Source organism: Nicotiana tomentosiformis, chromosome 2, assembly GCF_000390325.3.
Source record: "Nicotiana tomentosiformis chromosome 2, ASM39032v3, whole genome shotgun sequence".
NCBI classification, from domain to species: Eukaryota; Viridiplantae; Streptophyta; class Magnoliopsida; order Solanales; family Solanaceae; genus Nicotiana; species Nicotiana tomentosiformis.
This window is the reverse complement of record NC_090813.1, coordinates 169,771,106-169,788,273: the sequence shown is the minus strand read 5'-3', so window position 1 is coordinate 169,788,273 and position 17,168 is coordinate 169,771,106. Positions and strand designations below refer to the sequence as shown.

Sequence of the window (17,168 nt, the reverse complement as noted above, 5' to 3'; positions counted from 1 at the left end):
GCAGTAGAAGATATTTCAAGGGATGAGTTAGGGATAGTTGACATTGGCGGATCCCCTCAGATTTCGGATGCCATGATTCGAGAGGCCATCATGTTGGAGGATCGGTCCTATGAGGGTATTCAGGAGTCAGCTGATATCCATGGTTTTCTGGAGGGACTCAAGTCAGGTGCCTCGGAGGAGGTTACCGGTTTTAGTGGAATGCCGGTACCCAAAACAGCATCGTGGTCGGGTTCTACCGAGCCTTCATCGATTCATAAACTGGTGGACCGATTTCCGGCCCCGAGTATCGATCCCGACCGAAGGCGGAAGATAGTGCTCTCCGTACCTGCGGATACCCGAATTGTTTCTTCCCTTGTGGGGATTGCCAGTTACCTTCGGTCTTTGGTGACTGAAGAAGATCAATCAGTGATGAATGTAGTGGGGCCCACCTGTCTCTTTAACGAGGCCCAACATGCTTTGAATCGGGTAACTTTGATGGCGTTTTCGCCGCTTCTTTTACACATAGAGTTGCAGGTAATTCTAATGTTTCTCCTTTTGTTTGCAGGCTTCAGTGTTGCATCACGAGGCCTTTCTTCGAATCCGGGAGGAGCATGATGCCGAGGTTCGGAGCCTCACTGAGAAGAGTGACTCATATAAGCTCCTTAGTGAAAAACTTTGAGAAGATTTGACAGCGGGTCGGGAAACGCATGAGGAGATGGATGAGCAGGTATTCCGAATGTTTCATGATAGTGAAGATGAAAAAGAGATAACCACTAACGATCCGATTCTGCAGGTTCGGCAGAGGGTCGAGCAGATTGGACGGCTTAACTCACAGGTAGATGCGCTACTGGCCGAGGCAGAAAAATTTAAAAAGTGTATGGATAACCTTGCCTCGAAAAAGGAAGCCGTCGAAGCTCAGTTGGAATTGTCTGATGCCCAACTTCGATCTGTGAAAGAAAATGCTTTGGAGCTGATTGAAAAGATGAAAGTGCTTCAGCGTCGGTTGGATTTGGCCACTTCAGATAAAGCAAATTTGCCCAAAGAACTTGAAGTGGCCAGATCTGAAGTGATCAAGTCCAATAAAAGAGCTGATGCCAAAATGGCTTAGTTCAGGATCAATGTCGAGGTTAACCAAGCCAAAGCTGAGAGCATGGTCGAACACGCAAAATGGCAAGCTCGGAGAGAGGCTCTCGAGGAGGTCAGAGCTCAGGGCTTCGATGTTGGGGCTGAGATTGAAGTCGCCAGGGCGGAGGAGAACAAAGCTCGGAGGTTGGCCTTTCCTAAGGAGTACTCCGATGACTCGGGGGAGTCTGAAGATATGGACGACGCCGAGAATACGGCCTCCGATGAAGATTGAGTCATTTAGGGCCCTAGGTCGTTCGCTGCATTCTTTTGGTACCGCTTTCAGTTTTTGTATAAAGAACTTCCTTTTGGCAGAGTAGCCGCCTCTGTACAAAAAAATTTGTAAATATAAATCTTTCTTCCTTTTGAATAAAAATAGCCTTTCAAACTAAATAGATAGTTTGAATCTAAATCTTTGTTGCCTTCGGGCCTTGTAGGTAGTCCCCTTTGCTTTATCGGGCTCGAACATCCTTCAGCTTAAATAGTCAAGTGTTCGTTTGAATTCAAAGAAATGAGTAGTTTTGCTCGAAATAATGTGGCCCGTAGGCGTAATGGTCGAGTGAGTGCTTGCTTGAACTCAAAATAAAAGTAGCCCATAGGCTTAGTAGTCAAGTGAACGATTCGAACTCGATGTAATGTAGCCCGTAGGCGTAATAGTCGAGTGAGTGCTTTCTCGTACTCGAAATAAAAGTTGCCCGTAGGCTTAGTAGTCGAGTGAATGATTCGAACTCGATGCAATGTAGCCCGTAGGCATAATAGTCGAGTGAGTGCTTGCTCGAACTCAAAATAAAAGTAGCCCGTAAGCTTAGTAGTAGAGTGAATGATTCGAACTCGATGCAGTGTAGCCCGTAGGCATAATAGTCGAGTGAGTGCTTGCTCGAACTCGAAATAAAAGTAGCCTGCAGGCTTAGTAGTCGAGTGACGGATTCGAACTCGATGCAATGTAGCCCGTAGGCGTAATAGTCGAGTGAGTGCTTGCTCGAACTCGAAATAAAAGTAGCTCATAGGCTTAGTAGTCAAAGTGAATGATTTGAACTCGATGCAATGTAGCCCGTAGGTGTAATAGTTGAGTGAGTACTTGCTCGAACTCGAAATAAAAGTAGCCCGTAGGCTTTATGGTCGAGTGAGTGCTTGCTCGAACTCAAAATAAAAGTAGCCTGTAGGCTTAGCAGTCGAGTAAATGATTCGAACTCGATGCAATGTAGCCCATAGACATAATGGTCGAAGTAGCTTGTAGGCTTAGTAGTCGAGTGAATGATTCGAACTCGAAATAATGTAGCCCGTAGGCATAATAGTTGAGTGAGTGCTTGCTCGAACCCGAAATAAAAGTAGCATGTAGGCTTAATGGTCGAATGAGTGCTTGCTAGAATTCAAAATAAAAGTAGCTCGTAGGCTTAATGGTCGAGTGAGTGCTTGCTCAAACTCGAAATAAAAGTAGCCTATAGGCTTAATGGTCAAGTGAGTGCTTGATCGAACTCGAAATAAAAGTAGCTCGTAGGCTTAGCAGTCGAGTGAATGATTCGAACTCGATGCAATGTAGCCCGTAGGCGTAATGGTCGAGTGAGTGCTTGCTCAAACTCGATCCTATTTTTATAATAAATCTTGAACATAGAATATCGGTAAAGAAGATTTTCTTTTCAAGTCATTATACATGTGTTCATGTTTTGCGTCAGGGCTCGGGCCAACTACATACGCATGGTCCGTTTTGATCATTTGGCTCTTACAACGTTTCCTGTTGAGACACTGTTTGTCATGAAATAACGAAGTAACTTCCTTTGCACCGAACTTGATAATCATCAAAGATGCGTTCAATGATAAAGCCCCCCAGTATACGAGGTTGATTTTAAAGAGGCCTCGGATACTCAGCAGTGGTATCGTTTCTGCTATATGGTTGGTATCGATCATTGGTCGATTTTTGCTTGGTAGTTCTTTTCGTAATGGACATAGAAATCAACTGGTCATCTTCGACTCTTATTTTGGATTGATATCGATTGTGCACATCGGTCCAAGTAATAGCTGGGTATTCAGTTAGATTTTGCTTCAGCCGCCGTGAAGCCATCGAGATCCGCTCGTTTAGACCTTGAGTGAAAGCTTGAACAGTCCAATCATCTGTGACTGGTGGTAGATCCATTCGTTCCATTTGAAAATAAGATACAAACTACCTTAGCATCTCGTTATCTTTTTGTATTACCTTGAACAGGTCCGACTTTCTAATTTTGACCTTAATGGCTCCGGCATGTGCTTTTACGAAGCAATCTGCAAGCATAGCAAAAGAATCAATAGAGTTAGATGGTAAATTATGATACCATACCATTGCCCCATTTGACACGGTTTCACCGAATTTTTTCAATAATACAGATTTGATTTCATCATCTTCCAAATTATTGCCCTTGATGGCACACGTGTAAGAAGTGACGTGCTCGTTGGGGTCGGTCATTTTGTTATATTTGGGTATTTCGGCGTACGGAAATTTTTGGGGATTGGTTTTGGGGCTGCACTCGAGGGAAAAGGCTTTTGAATGAATTCTTTCGAATCTTGCCCTTTTATCATTGGTGGAGCTCCCGGGATCTGATCGACTCTGGAATTATATGTTTTTACTTTTTTGTCGTTGGCTTCGACTCGTTTTGTGAGTTCCTCGAGCATTTTAGTAATTTCGGGAGTAGTCCCCGATTCTTGCTCATTTGACTTCACTATGGATGGTTCCGTTCTGTGGGTGATTTCTCGAAGCGGATTGGGCTCCGGTCTGCTTTGTCCCTAAGTTTGGCTATACAACTGAGCTATCGCTACTTCCTGGGCTTGTAACATCTCGAAGATCATCCGTAAATTGACTCCGATCTCCTCCACGTTATGGGTGTCTAGAGCTACGGATCGAGTACTGCCCTAAATGCTTTTTCTACTTCGGAACGTTGGTTAGCCTCAAGATCCACTTGTGAATTGACATCTAGCGGTACTTTGACTCGAGCTTCGGTGACATCGTTAATTCGCCTTCCGGCCCCGAGTGTCAAGTTTTTGGTTTCGTCTTAAAGGCCGGCTTCGTGGTCGATAGGTAAAGCCATCAGTCGAGAGGTTGCCATCGTTGATTTGAAGTTGCAAACTGGAGTGTATTGTAGATTTGTATCAAACAACCATTGTTACTCTTAGTCCCCATGCTGGGCGCCAAAGTGTTTACCCGAAAAATTGGATAGAGTTAAATTTGTGTATGGTTCTAAAGATATGTGATATAATTTGATACAAACCATATAGAGAAATAGAAATACGTGTATTCTTGACTATGAGGATGAGAATAGTGAGAAAAAGAACGAATAAGATAAAGGAAAAAAAATAGAAGGGGATCTCTTTCAATATGAGAAAAAATCTCTTGTTTCAATGTGTCATCTCTTGCTTACAATCCATGCCACCTTATAGTAGAGGGATCCTACTTTATATACAATAATAAATACGTAGTGGAGGGCCCATGATGTATTGCCTTTTCCTCGATTCCCGCCAAGATTCTCTCCCATAGTGCGGTTGCAACGGCCTTTGTTTGCGAGCTCGATACTGGCTCGAGCTCGGTATTGGATCGAGCCCTCGGCCTTGGTCCGAGCTCGATTTTGACCTGAGGTCTCTGTATTCGGGATGAGTGTTGGTCGATCTATGCATCTTCGATAATCTCCACTTTGCCTCGTAGTTCGATTTGGATATGAGCTCGATAATGATACCGAGCTTGTCATTGATCGGTCTTCGAGCTCGAAGCTCCACGCCCTCACTCCGGACCTTGACCGAGCTTGTCATGCAGATATCCTTTGATCGAAACATTATCATCTCGACCAGCCCGTACGAATGACTCAAATCGGTTTTGACCGTACACAGTAGGGTTTCAATACCTATAGATGACTCATTCACTCAAAATAAAAAAAAAAAAGCAATTGTGATACGAGCACGCTCGACGAAATTACAATCAAGGATCTATATTTACTAACTGGATCAATCACGAGAGCTAAAACTAGAAAAGCTCAAGAAGTAATGCATGAGTTGATAAAGAAGCTACTTGATATGAGATCGGAAGTCACAGGTGTGGATGAGAATTCAAAATTTATACACGTATCTCAAGTGAGCCTAAATGGAGATAATCATGATACTTAATCAAAATGGTGATGAATTAACTTGTGATTGACTATTTAGCCTCTCTATTAATACTATATTTTGTACTACTTTATTTTTAAAATATATTACTTTGAGTGTATTTTTATTTTATTTTGTAGACATGCAACATTTGGTGAATACTTTGGGAGAATTGGAGCAAATGGATGATACTTAATGCTATCCAGCATTCACAAAATTGTCCGAACATTGGCCAAACTTCAAATATTAATATGTTCAAGTATAGATACAATTGGGCTACAAAGTTCATCATGATTACATATATAGAAGTCAATATTCTAATGAGCCAAACCGTTCTTAATTTGGAGATTCCTACATCAAGTTATGGCCATATAAGCAACAACTGTACAAATCTGGGCAGAATCACATTGGTCAACTTCAAAATTAGATGTGGAATAGCATAAGGCGAATTTAGCTGTGAAACTTACCGAAAGTGTAGCCTAATATTTCTTCTTTTTAGAGAATCAATAATTGTGCAATTTCAGCACCCCTAGACAAAATTATAGACTTTCTACCAAGACTGCACCAATCTACCAGGATTTCCAATACAAGAGATAATGTAAGGCCCCATAAAATTTTATCTAAAACCCGAGATTTCATGGTGCTGATGTAGACTTATGCGTTGGGGAGTTGAAGAAATTTTTTGGCCGAATAGGGCATTTCTACGGCCCACAATGTGGCCGAAGAATCACTCAGCGAGCCGCAGAATCGCCGTAGAGTAAAGCAGAGAACTGGGCGGATTTTGGATGATATTTTGCGATCAATTATGCGATCGCAAACCCATTCTGTGGTCCGCACTTCCGTCGCATATTTTGTGTGAAGAATTTTGTTGGGTGATTCTGTGGTCAAATCTGCGGCCGCAGAACTGGTTTCCGGACCGCAGACCTGCCGCAGACCCAACCCGAAACAACCTAATTTTTTGAGATCATTTCCGCGGTTCAATTTGCGAAGCACATAGCAATTTTGCGGTGCACTATACGATCACAGACTTGGAATCGGAGGGTCCAATTTCTGATTTTATAACCCGACTCTATATCGATAAATAAGCCTAAAGGGTCATTTTGAAGAGGAAAATATGATATTTTTAGAGAGAGGTGAGAGTATCTTAGAGAGAGAAAGAGAAGACCTAGCTAATTGTTCATCAACATCTTGCTCAAGCCTTGAAATTCAACAAGAAAGCTCACAAGATCTTCACCCAAGAGGTAAGGTTCTAACCCTAGTCTTCAATTTCGAGTTTTGGGTAAAAGATGGGTGATTGGGAGTATGATTCTTGGGTATGAGAGTATTATGTATACATGCATGTACCAAAAGTGTTTGTGGGAAGATTGTTGAGTTTAAATGAGTAAAGATTGGGTTATGAAGTGAAGGAAATCTTGTAGCTAAAATTGCACACATAGTGTTTGATGAAATGCTCCAATGAGTTGGACCATGAACTTTTTCCTAATTATGGTTCAATTTTGTTATATTTTTAAATAGATTGAAATTGCTAAGATTCCATAAAAATCGTAGTAAATTAAGGAAGTTCAAAGTGAGGTATGTTGGCTAAACTCTTCTTTTAGAATTGAAACCCACAATACCCTTGTATGTCCTGAGTTGTTCATCATAAATTGATTATTCCGAATAAGCTTTGTGACAAAGATATATGTTCAATATGTGTTCCAAATGCTCTTGTTATGTTGTATTACTATTTGAGGATGTGTTCAAAGTATGGATTGTATATCTAAATGTTATAACTTCAAGTCGTGTTTCAAATGAAAGTTATTATGCCAAATTGTGCAGAGATTTGGGTTGGGATTAAACCTACACCCGCATACATTGGGATAAGGCGGCAGAGCCGCTTTATGTAGAGTTTTGATATTGTGGTTACACCTCCACCCGCATATATTGGGGTGAGGCGGCAGGGCCACTTTGTATAGAGTTTTCGTATTGTGGTTACACATCCACCTGCATATATTGGGGTGAGGCGGTAGGGCCGCTTTGTATAGAGTTTTTGTATTGTGGTTACACCTCCACCCGCATATATTGGGGTGAGGCAGCAGGGCCGCTTTGTGAAGAGTTTGCTATTGTGGTTACACCTCCACCCGCATACATTGGGGTGAGGAGGCAGGGCTGCTTGTGTAGAGTTTGTGGTATTATGATTGCACATCCACCTGCATACATTGGGGTGAGGCGGCGGGGCCACTTTGTGTAAAGGTGGTTACAGAGGACCTCAACTTAAAATTTGTAAATGTTATTGAAAGCTCTTGATAAATTTTCTTTGGCTTTAACGACTATCTATGACATTCTATTGTTACCATGATTCATCATATTCATGTAGTATTTCCAAGTCCTTGATTAGGTGTTTGGTTTTCATACTAGTACTATTCGACATGTACTAACGTCCCTTTTACCGGGGGCGATGCATCTTTAATGGACGCAGGTGGTTCCACAACAGAAGGCATTGAGAAGTGATGTCGGTACTCATTCTTCCTAGCTAACTTGCTGAGCCCCACTTCATTCCAGGGTCATGCATCTTTTGTTCCGTGTGTATTATTATGTTTTGAGGTATAGCCGGAGCCTTATTGCCGGCACTATCATTGTATCCTTTTGTATATATTAGAGGCTCCGTAGATATGGTGAGGGTTCAGTATTAGTGTTGGGAAAGTAACTAAAGATGTCGTAATTGTATCACATGCTTCCACTGTTAAACTATGGTTGTGAAATGTATTGTTTTGGAGACTTATAAATGATGCAACTAATGGTACTGAACTGGAGTGGTTCACATTATTATCTCATTGTCTAATTAATAAAATGTATCCATTCTTGATTTATGGGTGAGTTGAGTAGAAGAAACTCTAGCAGGCTTGCTCGGCTGGGTTATCTCGGCTGAGCGCCGGTCGCGCTCCCCGAGGTCGGGGCGTGACAGATTCAATCATTCATACTTGGTGTAAAACATTGAATTCATTTGTTCTTGTGAACTCATTTAAAAAGTGCATCAAGTAGTTAGATGAAATGACTATGTTTATAGGCCTCTATAAGATTTCTTGGATGATTTTAAGGCCTCCATTGTTGAAGATTGCATGTAGCCACCATTGAAGACCTTTTTAGTATTTGTTTTCATACTTGTAGCTTGCTAAAGAGTAGTTGAAATGGCTCTGTAAATAGCCATCACACTTTTATTGTAAGACATCATACCTTTGAGTGTTATATGAAATAAATTCATCTCTTTGAGAGTTTAGGAGAGTTCTCCTTAAGTTCTACCAAGGGCTTGTCTTTGATTGCTTCATGATAGTTTTTTCTTGTAAGTAATCTTCTATCTTAGGTGATAGATTAGGTTACTTGATTATTGCTCTTGAGGTTGTGGATTTAATATATCCATGGTTGCTTGTGCTTCTAATCTTGGGGTATAATCTCCTTGTAAGCTTCGTAGTTTTATCTTTCAATTCCATACTAATTCTTATTATCCTACGTCACTTTCTACTATATTTACATCATAAATCTTTTGATCTTGGATTTCCACATCATTTGGTGTCAGAGCCTAGTTTCTTATATTATCTTATACTTGTTCAAGTTTTGAGCTATTTATTTGAAAAAAAAAAAAAACTTACCAAAAATACTATAATTTACAACAGTATTTTATTTCTGGATATCTTTAGTCATCTATTCCTATTATTCAACAAGTAGTATTTTACTTAAATACTACATATTGTGATCTTTCTGTCCTCTCTGAATCAAAACATTTTAGTCGTGTAGCTCAAGTTATGATTAAATCTATATAGTCAATCTTGTGTATTCAACTATTCTTGTTGAATTTTGTTGTTCCCTTAGTTTGTTTTTTCCAGCATCATTGTTTCTTCTCTTGTCAACACGTGAGCTATTTATATTAGAATTCTATAATAGAAACTTTCTTTTGAAGTCGTCCAGATTTAGTTACTTGGCAGAACTACAAAGGAAAACTCTATAGTAGTAAAAGGCTTGAGTGGAGACATTTAAAAAAAAGCCAAAATTATTGAGAGACAAACACGAGGGTTGTGTGACATTGAACGAGTGTAAACACGTGAGGGAGTGTTGTGAGGCCCTAACTTTTTTTATTTTTTATTGTATATGCATGTCACATGCAGGTAATGGTAGTGAAAGCACATGAAGTGTAAATACCCATCTAGATATATTAGTTGCCATTCAAGCTATGCAACCAGATTTTTCAAGGCTGAGTATGAGATTAGATAATATGCAAGAGAGGCTGGAAGAAAATAAAAATAGGAGAAGAGTCCTAGAGAATGAAAGGAGGAAAGAACAACCACGTGCACAACCATGGATTGGTGAAGAACACTTCGATGGCGTTGAAGAAGATGGTGATAATGACTATGTTGATATGGGAAGACATGGTCAAAGAGGGGGTAGAAGAGGAGTAAGACCACAAAGGGGACTTAGGAATGAAGAAGGAGTTGATAGGAATTTGGGTAGTATTAAGATGAACATCCCTTCCTTTCAAGGGAGGAGTGATCCAGATGCATATCTAGATTGGGAAAGAAAGGTTGAGAAGGTGTTTGATTGCCATAATTACTCGGAGGAGAAGAAAGTAAAATTAGCAATTACCGAATTCACCGATTATGCTTCAGCATGGTAGGATAAGATAGTGGTGATTAGAAGGAAAAATATGGAAAGGTTGGTTTCTTCTTGGGAAGAGATGATGGCTATTATGAGGAAACGATTTGTTCCCTCACACTACTATAATGATCTTCATAGAAAGCTTCAAACCTGATCCCAAGGTACAAAAGGTGTTGAGGAGTATTACCAAGAGATGGAGATGTCCATGATTAGAGCCAACATTGAGAAAAACCGCGAGGAAACTATGCAAAGGTTCATTAGTGGATTGAATAGAGAAATTGCAAATGTTGTAGACTTACAACATTATCTGGAGATGGAGGAACTTGTGCACATGGCTGTAAAAGTTGAAAGGCAGCTCAAGTTCAAGGGTTGAAACAAGCAGCCTACTCCTAGTCCAAGTTGGGGAAAATCGAAGGATATGGGCAACATTTCTTGGAGAGGAAATTGGAGTAAGCCAAGAGATGACAAAGCTGTCCAAAGGCCTAATGAAGATAAAATCAAGGAAAACAAAGCTCAAGGTACTAATTCTTTCCCTACTAATACTAGAAACAAAGATACTAAATATTTTAAATGTCATGGGGTTGGGCATATTGCTTCTGAATATCCTAATAGAAGGACAATGATTTTAAAAACTGATGGGAACTTTGAGACGGATGTGGAGAGTGAGGATGATGATAGTGATGATGCGGTTGATGCACCTCACGAAGAGGAGGGTAGTGATGTTGAGCAGCCTCTAACTGGTGAAGTGATGGTGCTAAGGAGAGTCATGAGTTTGCAGATAAAGAAGGATGACGTTCTTGTGCAAAGAGAAAATATCTTCCACACCAGGTTCCATGTAAGGGAAAAGATTTATTCCATGATAACTGATGAGGGTAATTGTACTAACGTAGCAAGCACAACTATGGTTGAGAAATTGGGTTTATATTTCTTAAAACATCCTACTCCTTATAAGTTGCATTGGTTGAATGATAGTGGAGAAGTGAAGGTGAGTAAGAACGTTATGGTGCCATTCTCCATTGGGAAGTATAGTGATGAAGTATTGTGTGATGTTGTGCCTATGCAAACAAGTCATATTTTGCTTGGCCGACCATGGCAGTTTGATGGGAAAGAAATGCATGATGGTTACAAGAATAGATATTCCTTTAAAAAGGATGGAAGAAAGGTAACACTTTCACCTTTAAAACCAAAGAAAGTTTTTTAAGATCAAATGAAGTTAAGAGATTCTCATGGGAATAAGGAGAAAGAGAAAAAAAGAGAGCATAAGAAAAAAGAAGAGAAAAAAATAGATAAGAGACAAAAAAAGATGATTTTGTGAAAATTGAGAGACCCAATGAGCAAGAAAAACAGAGGGGAGAGAAAATGAAAAATATTTGTGAGGAAAAAGAAGATGAGGTAAAAGAGAGAAAAATAAGCCTATATGCAAAATTCAAAGAGTGTATGAGTGCTTATAAATCTAGGTCGTACCTTGTGGTTATTTTGTATAAGGGATCTTATTTGAGCACTAATGAACTAACCACTCCTTTCCCTAGTGTTTCTTCTTCTTTTTTGCAGGAATTTAAGGATATCTTTCCTGAGGATGTTCCAAATGGATTGCCACCAATTCGAGGAATTGAACATCAAATTGATCTCATCCCGGGAGCGTCTATTCCAAATAGGTCGGCTTATCGAAGCAATCCCGAGGAGACAAAAGAGTTGTAGAGGCAAGTAGAGGAGATTTTAGCAAAGGGACACGTCCGTGAAAGTATGAGTCCATGTGCAGTGCTAGTGCTTTTGGTGTTAAAGAAGGATGGAACTTGGCGAATGTGTGTTGATTGTCACTTCGTTAACAAGATAATGGTAAAGTATCAGTATCTCATACCTAGACTAGATGATATGCTTGATGAATTAAATGGTTCATGAATATTCTCTAAAATTGATCTTAAAAGTGGATATCACCAAATTCGTATGAAACTTGGTGACGAATGGAAGACTGCATTTAAAACTAAACATGGTTTGTATGAATGGATAGTGATGCCTTTTGGATTAACTAATGCACCTAGTAGTTTCATACGTTTAATGAATCATGTTTTACGTGCTTATATAGGAAAGTTTGTTGTGGTTTATTTTGATGATATCCTTATTTATAGTAAATGTCTTGATGAACATGTAAAGCATTTAAAATGTATTTTGGAAGTGCTTAGAAAAGAAAGATTGTATGCTAACTTGAAAAAGTACATATTTTGTATGGATAAGGTAATCTTTCTTGGGTTTGTAGTCAGTAGTAAAGGAATTGAGGTAGATGAGGAAAAGGTGAAGGCTATCAAGGATTGGCCAACGCCAAAATCTGTGACCGAGGTGCGAAGCTTTCATGGTTCAGCTAGTTTCTATCGAAGGTTTGCTAGGGACTTTAGTTCTATTGCAGCACCATTGATTGAGATCATAAATAAGGATAGGAGTTTTATGTGGAGTAAGGAACAAGAGAATGCCTTTAATTTGTTGAAAGAAAAACTTTATTCTGCTCCATTATTGCAATTGCCAGATTTTAACAAAGCTTTTGAGGTTGAGTGTGATGCATCAGAAATTGGGATAGGTGTTGTGCTAATGCAGGTTCAAAAGCCAATTGCATTCTTTAGTGAAAAACTTGGAGGAGCTACATTGAATTATTCAACATATGATAAGGAGCTTTATGCATTGGTGAGGTCGTTGGAGACATGGCAACACTACCTTTGGCCTAAGGATTTCGTTCTTCGAACAGACCATGAATCTTTGAAGCATTTGAAGAAAAGATCAACCGAAGGCATGCCAAGTGGGTTGAATTTATAGAAACATTTCCTTACGTGATTCAATACAAGCAAGGTAAGGAAAATATAGTTGATGACGCACTATCTCATAGATATGCCCTTCTGTTAACATATTAAAGAATTGTATGCTAAAGATCATGATTTTTGTCAAATATTTGAAGCATGTGGAGATACTTCTTTTGATAAATATTATAGACACGAAGGCTATTTATTCAGATAAGGTAAACTATGAATTCCTATGTGTTATATAAGAGAGTTACTAGTAAGAGAAGCCCATTCTGGAGGCTTGATGGGGCATTTTGGTGTTCAAAAGACTTTGGACATATTGCATTAACATTTATTTTGGCCTCATATGCGTAGGGGCATCAAAATAATTTGTGTCCAATGCATATCGTGTAGGCAAGCAAAGTCCAAACTCTTATCTCATGGGTTGTACGCACCTTTAGTTGTACCTAGTGGACCTTGGGTTGATTTGTCTATGGATTTCGTGTTAGGACTACCTAGGTCAAAAGGGGGGATGGATATCATATTTGTTGTTGTTGACAGATTCTCTAAAATGGCTCATTTCATACCATGTCACAAAACTGATGATGTTACTCATGTTTCTACTTTGTTCTTTAGGGATGTTGTTAGGTTGCATAGTATTCCTAAAACTATTGTGAGCGATAGAGATGAAAATTTTCTTAGCCACTTTTGGAGGGTTTTGTGGGGTAAGTTAGGAACTAAATTGTTATTTTCTACTTCTTGTCATCCCCAAACTAATGGTCAAACAGAAGTGGTTAATAGAATGTTAGGTGCTTTATTGCGTGTTGTGATTACAAAGAACTTGAAATGTTGGAAATATTGTATACCTCTTGTTGAATTTGTATATAATAGAACAGTGCATTCTTCTACATGCTTTTCTCCGTTTGAAGTTGTGTATGGTTTTAATCCTTTGACACCATTAGATTTGGTTCCTTTACCGTAAAAGAGCTAGTTAGCTTAGATGGTAACAGGAAGGCTGAGATGAAGAAAAATATACATGAACAAGCATGATAACAAATTGAAAAGAAAAATGGACAATATGCATCGAAAACAAACAAAAGAAGAAAACGTGTGACCTTTCAACCAGGAGATTGGGTTTGGGTACACATGAGAAAGGAAAGCTTTCCAACTAAAATAAAGACCAAGCTTCATCCACTTGGAGATGGACCATTCCAAGTCTTGGAAAGAATCAATGATAATGCATATAAGATCGACTTGCCAGGTGAGTATCAAGTAAGTGCGACTTTTAACGTATATGATCTTTCTCCCTTTGATGTAGGTGAAGATTCGAGAATGAATTCTTTTGACGACTGGGAGAATGATACGAGCACGGTCGACAAAATTACAATCAAAGATCTATATTTACTAACTGGACCAATCACGAGAGCTAAAGCTAGAAAAGCTCAAGAAGTAATGCATGGGTTGGTAAATAAGCTACTTGATATGAGATCGGAAGACACAGGTATGGATGAGAATCCAAAATTTATACACGTATTTCAAGTGAGCCTAAATGGAGATAATCATGATTCTTAATCAAAATGGTGATGAATTAACATGTGATTGACTATTTAGCCATTCTCTTAATAATATATTTTGTACTTCTTTATTTGTAAAATATATTACTTTGAGTGTGTTTTTATTTTATTTTGTAGGTATGCAACATTTGGTGAATACTTTGGGAGAATTGGAGCAAAGGGATGATACTTAATGCTATCCAACAGTCACAAAACTGTCCGAATATTGGCCCAACTTCAAATATTAATCTGTTCAAGTATAGATACAATTGAGCTAGAAAATTCATCATGATTAAATATATTGAAGTCTAGATTCTAATGAGCAAAACCGTTTTTAATTTGAGGTTTCCTACATCAAGTTATGGCCATATAAGCTACAGCTATACAAATCTGGACAGAATCACATTGGTCAACTTCAAAATTAGATGTGGAATAACATAAGATGAATTTACCTGTGAAACTTATTGAAAATGTAGTCTAATATGTCTTCTTTTCAGAGAATCAATAATTGTGCAATTTCAACACTCCTAGACAAAATTATAGACTGTCTACCAAGATTGCACCAATCTGCCGGGATTTCCAATCCAAAAGATTCAATCATTCATACTTGGTGGAAAACATTGAATTCAATTATTCTTGTGAACTCATTTAAAAAGTGAAGCAAGTAGTTAGATGATATGTCTATGTTTATAGGCCTCCATAAGATTTCTTGGATGATTTTAAGGCCTCCATTGTTGAAGATTGCATGTAGCCACCATTGAAGACCTTTTTAGTATTTGTTTTCATACTTGTAGTTTGCTAAAGAGTAGTTGAAATGGCTCTATAAATAGCCATCAGTCTTTCATTATAAGACATCATACCTTTGAGTGCTATATGAAATATATTTATCTCTTTAAGAGTTTTAGAGAGTTCTCCTTAAGTTCTACCAAGGACTTGTCTTTGATTGCTTCAAGGATAGTTTCTCCGTGTAAGTAATCTTCTATCTTAGGTGATAGATTAGGTTACTTGATTATTGCTCTTGAGGTTGTGGATTTAATATATCTATGAGTGCTTGCACTTGTAATCTTGGGGTCTAATATCCTTGTAAGCTTCGTAGTTTTATCTTTCAATTCCATACTAATTCGTATTATCCTACGTCACTTTCTACTATATTTACATCATAAATCTTTTGATCTTGGGTTTCTGTATAATATTCTTCAATAACAGTCCAAGCAATATTCTTTTTCAATCTTCCAATTTGTTCTTATTATCATCATGAGTGTGAAGATGACAATTGAAGGAATTAATTCTTACAAAGTCCTAGTCACTATTCAGTAGTGTTCTAGTTCATTGTATTAGGTTGACTGAGTTGTAAGTTCAATTGCTTAATTCTATGAAATTTTGTAGTCTCTTAACTCTAGTCTTCTCAAATTAAAGAGACTTGAGTTTGAGAGTGTATAACAGTCGTGACACTGTTTGGGGATGGAGTTAAGTAGTAGATTGCAAGTGTTGTAATCTAAACTTTGTTTTTCATCTCATTTGTTTTAGTGAATTTGAGTTAAATCCTATGAGGTTGGTCATGATTTTTGCACCTTTTAAGTTGAGTAATTTTTCACGTTAAATCTAGTGTTCTTTACTTATTAGTCTTTACATTCATAGTGCATAACTAAAGAACCAAGTACAATAGGCAATTCTTAGGGAGCATTCAATTTAACAATACTTCATGGGAGATACAAGTGACTTGTCAAGACATTTGAAATCTATCTATAATGACCTGACCGGCCGTTTTGAGCATTTGCATTTCGATCAGTAGTTTGAGGTCCTTAGTAGCTTCATATGATGTATTGTGACTTGCATGTACGGCCATTTTTAGTTTTCGAGTGGTTCGAGATTAATTTGGAAGAATGATTCTCATTTTAGAAGCTTTAGTTTAGAAGGGTTGACCAAGTTTTACTTTTGTGTATATGACCTTGGATCGGAGTTTTGATGGTTCCGTTATGTTCGAATGATAATTTTTCACTTGGGCATATGCTCGAATTCATATTTGGATGTTTCTATAAGGTTTCGGCTCTATTTGGCGAAAGTTGGCAATTTAGAGGTTTAAAAATTTTATAGGTTTGACCGGGAGTTGAGTTTGATATTATCGGATTTGGATTATTGTTTCGGGAGCTAGAATAGGTTCATTCTATTATTTTGAACTTGTGTGCATAATTTGAGGTGATTCCGAGTTATTTGGACGTGTTCGGCATACGTTTGGTGCGATTCATGATTTTGATATTATTCTGTGGGATTTGAGGTCTCAAGTAGGCCCGTGTTATGTTTTTGGACTTGCTGGTTTGTTTGGAAAAGGCTCAAAGGGTTCAGATGTGTTTCAAATTGATTTGGGACCATTTCATAGTTTGCAAGAGTTGCTGGTTTTTTGGTGCTCCAATTGAGCTTCACGATCACGGGAGTAGAGACTTGATCGCGTTGAGTGTTTTTGGGTTGTTGCTCATCGCGTTCACATGGGAGTCATCGCATTTGCGGATAAGGAAAATGGACAGGAGAGATTTGCTCTTCGAGTTCGCAGTGGTGGTTCGCGATCGCGGTTCAGCGAGGGAGCTGGGGGATTTGGCTATCGCATTCGCGTGGGCAGCTATGCGTTCAAGAAGGTTTGGGCAATATGGAGCTCCACATTTGCATGGGAAACATCATGTTCGCGATGTGTTGATTGGGTTGGAGGCAGATTTAGCTTCGCGATTGCGAAGGTACTACCGCGAATGCATAGGGTACTGCTGGACAGTGTATATAATATTCTATTTTGCGATTGTGAGTTCATTTTACCATATTTTGAGATTGGGAACTCGGGTTGAGGCGATATTTAAGGGGATATTCATTACTTGGATTGGGGTAAGTGTTTTTGACTCGGTTTTAATTATTATTTATCATTCCATCTTTGATTTTGGCATTTAATTGATGAATCTTAAAGAGAAATTGGGGGCTTTGTCAAAATATTTCTAAAGTGAATAATTGGATTTTGAACATCAATTCGGAGTCAGATTTG

At 38.7% G+C, this 17,168-nt stretch overlaps 1 protein-coding gene across 1 annotated transcript; it reads left to right on the top strand.

Moving 5' to 3' along the window:
* Positions 1-10,199: 10,199 nt before the first annotated feature.
* LOC138906755 (uncharacterized) lies at positions 10,200-11,795 on the top strand. The gene has a single exon (XM_070196314.1). It carries the CDS (start codon positions 10,247-10,249, stop codon positions 11,027-11,029), a length of 783 nt encoding a protein of 260 aa, XP_070052415.1. The 5' UTR covers positions 10,200-10,246; the 3' UTR covers positions 11,030-11,795.
* The last annotated feature ends 5,373 nt before the right edge of the window (positions 11,796-17,168 follow it).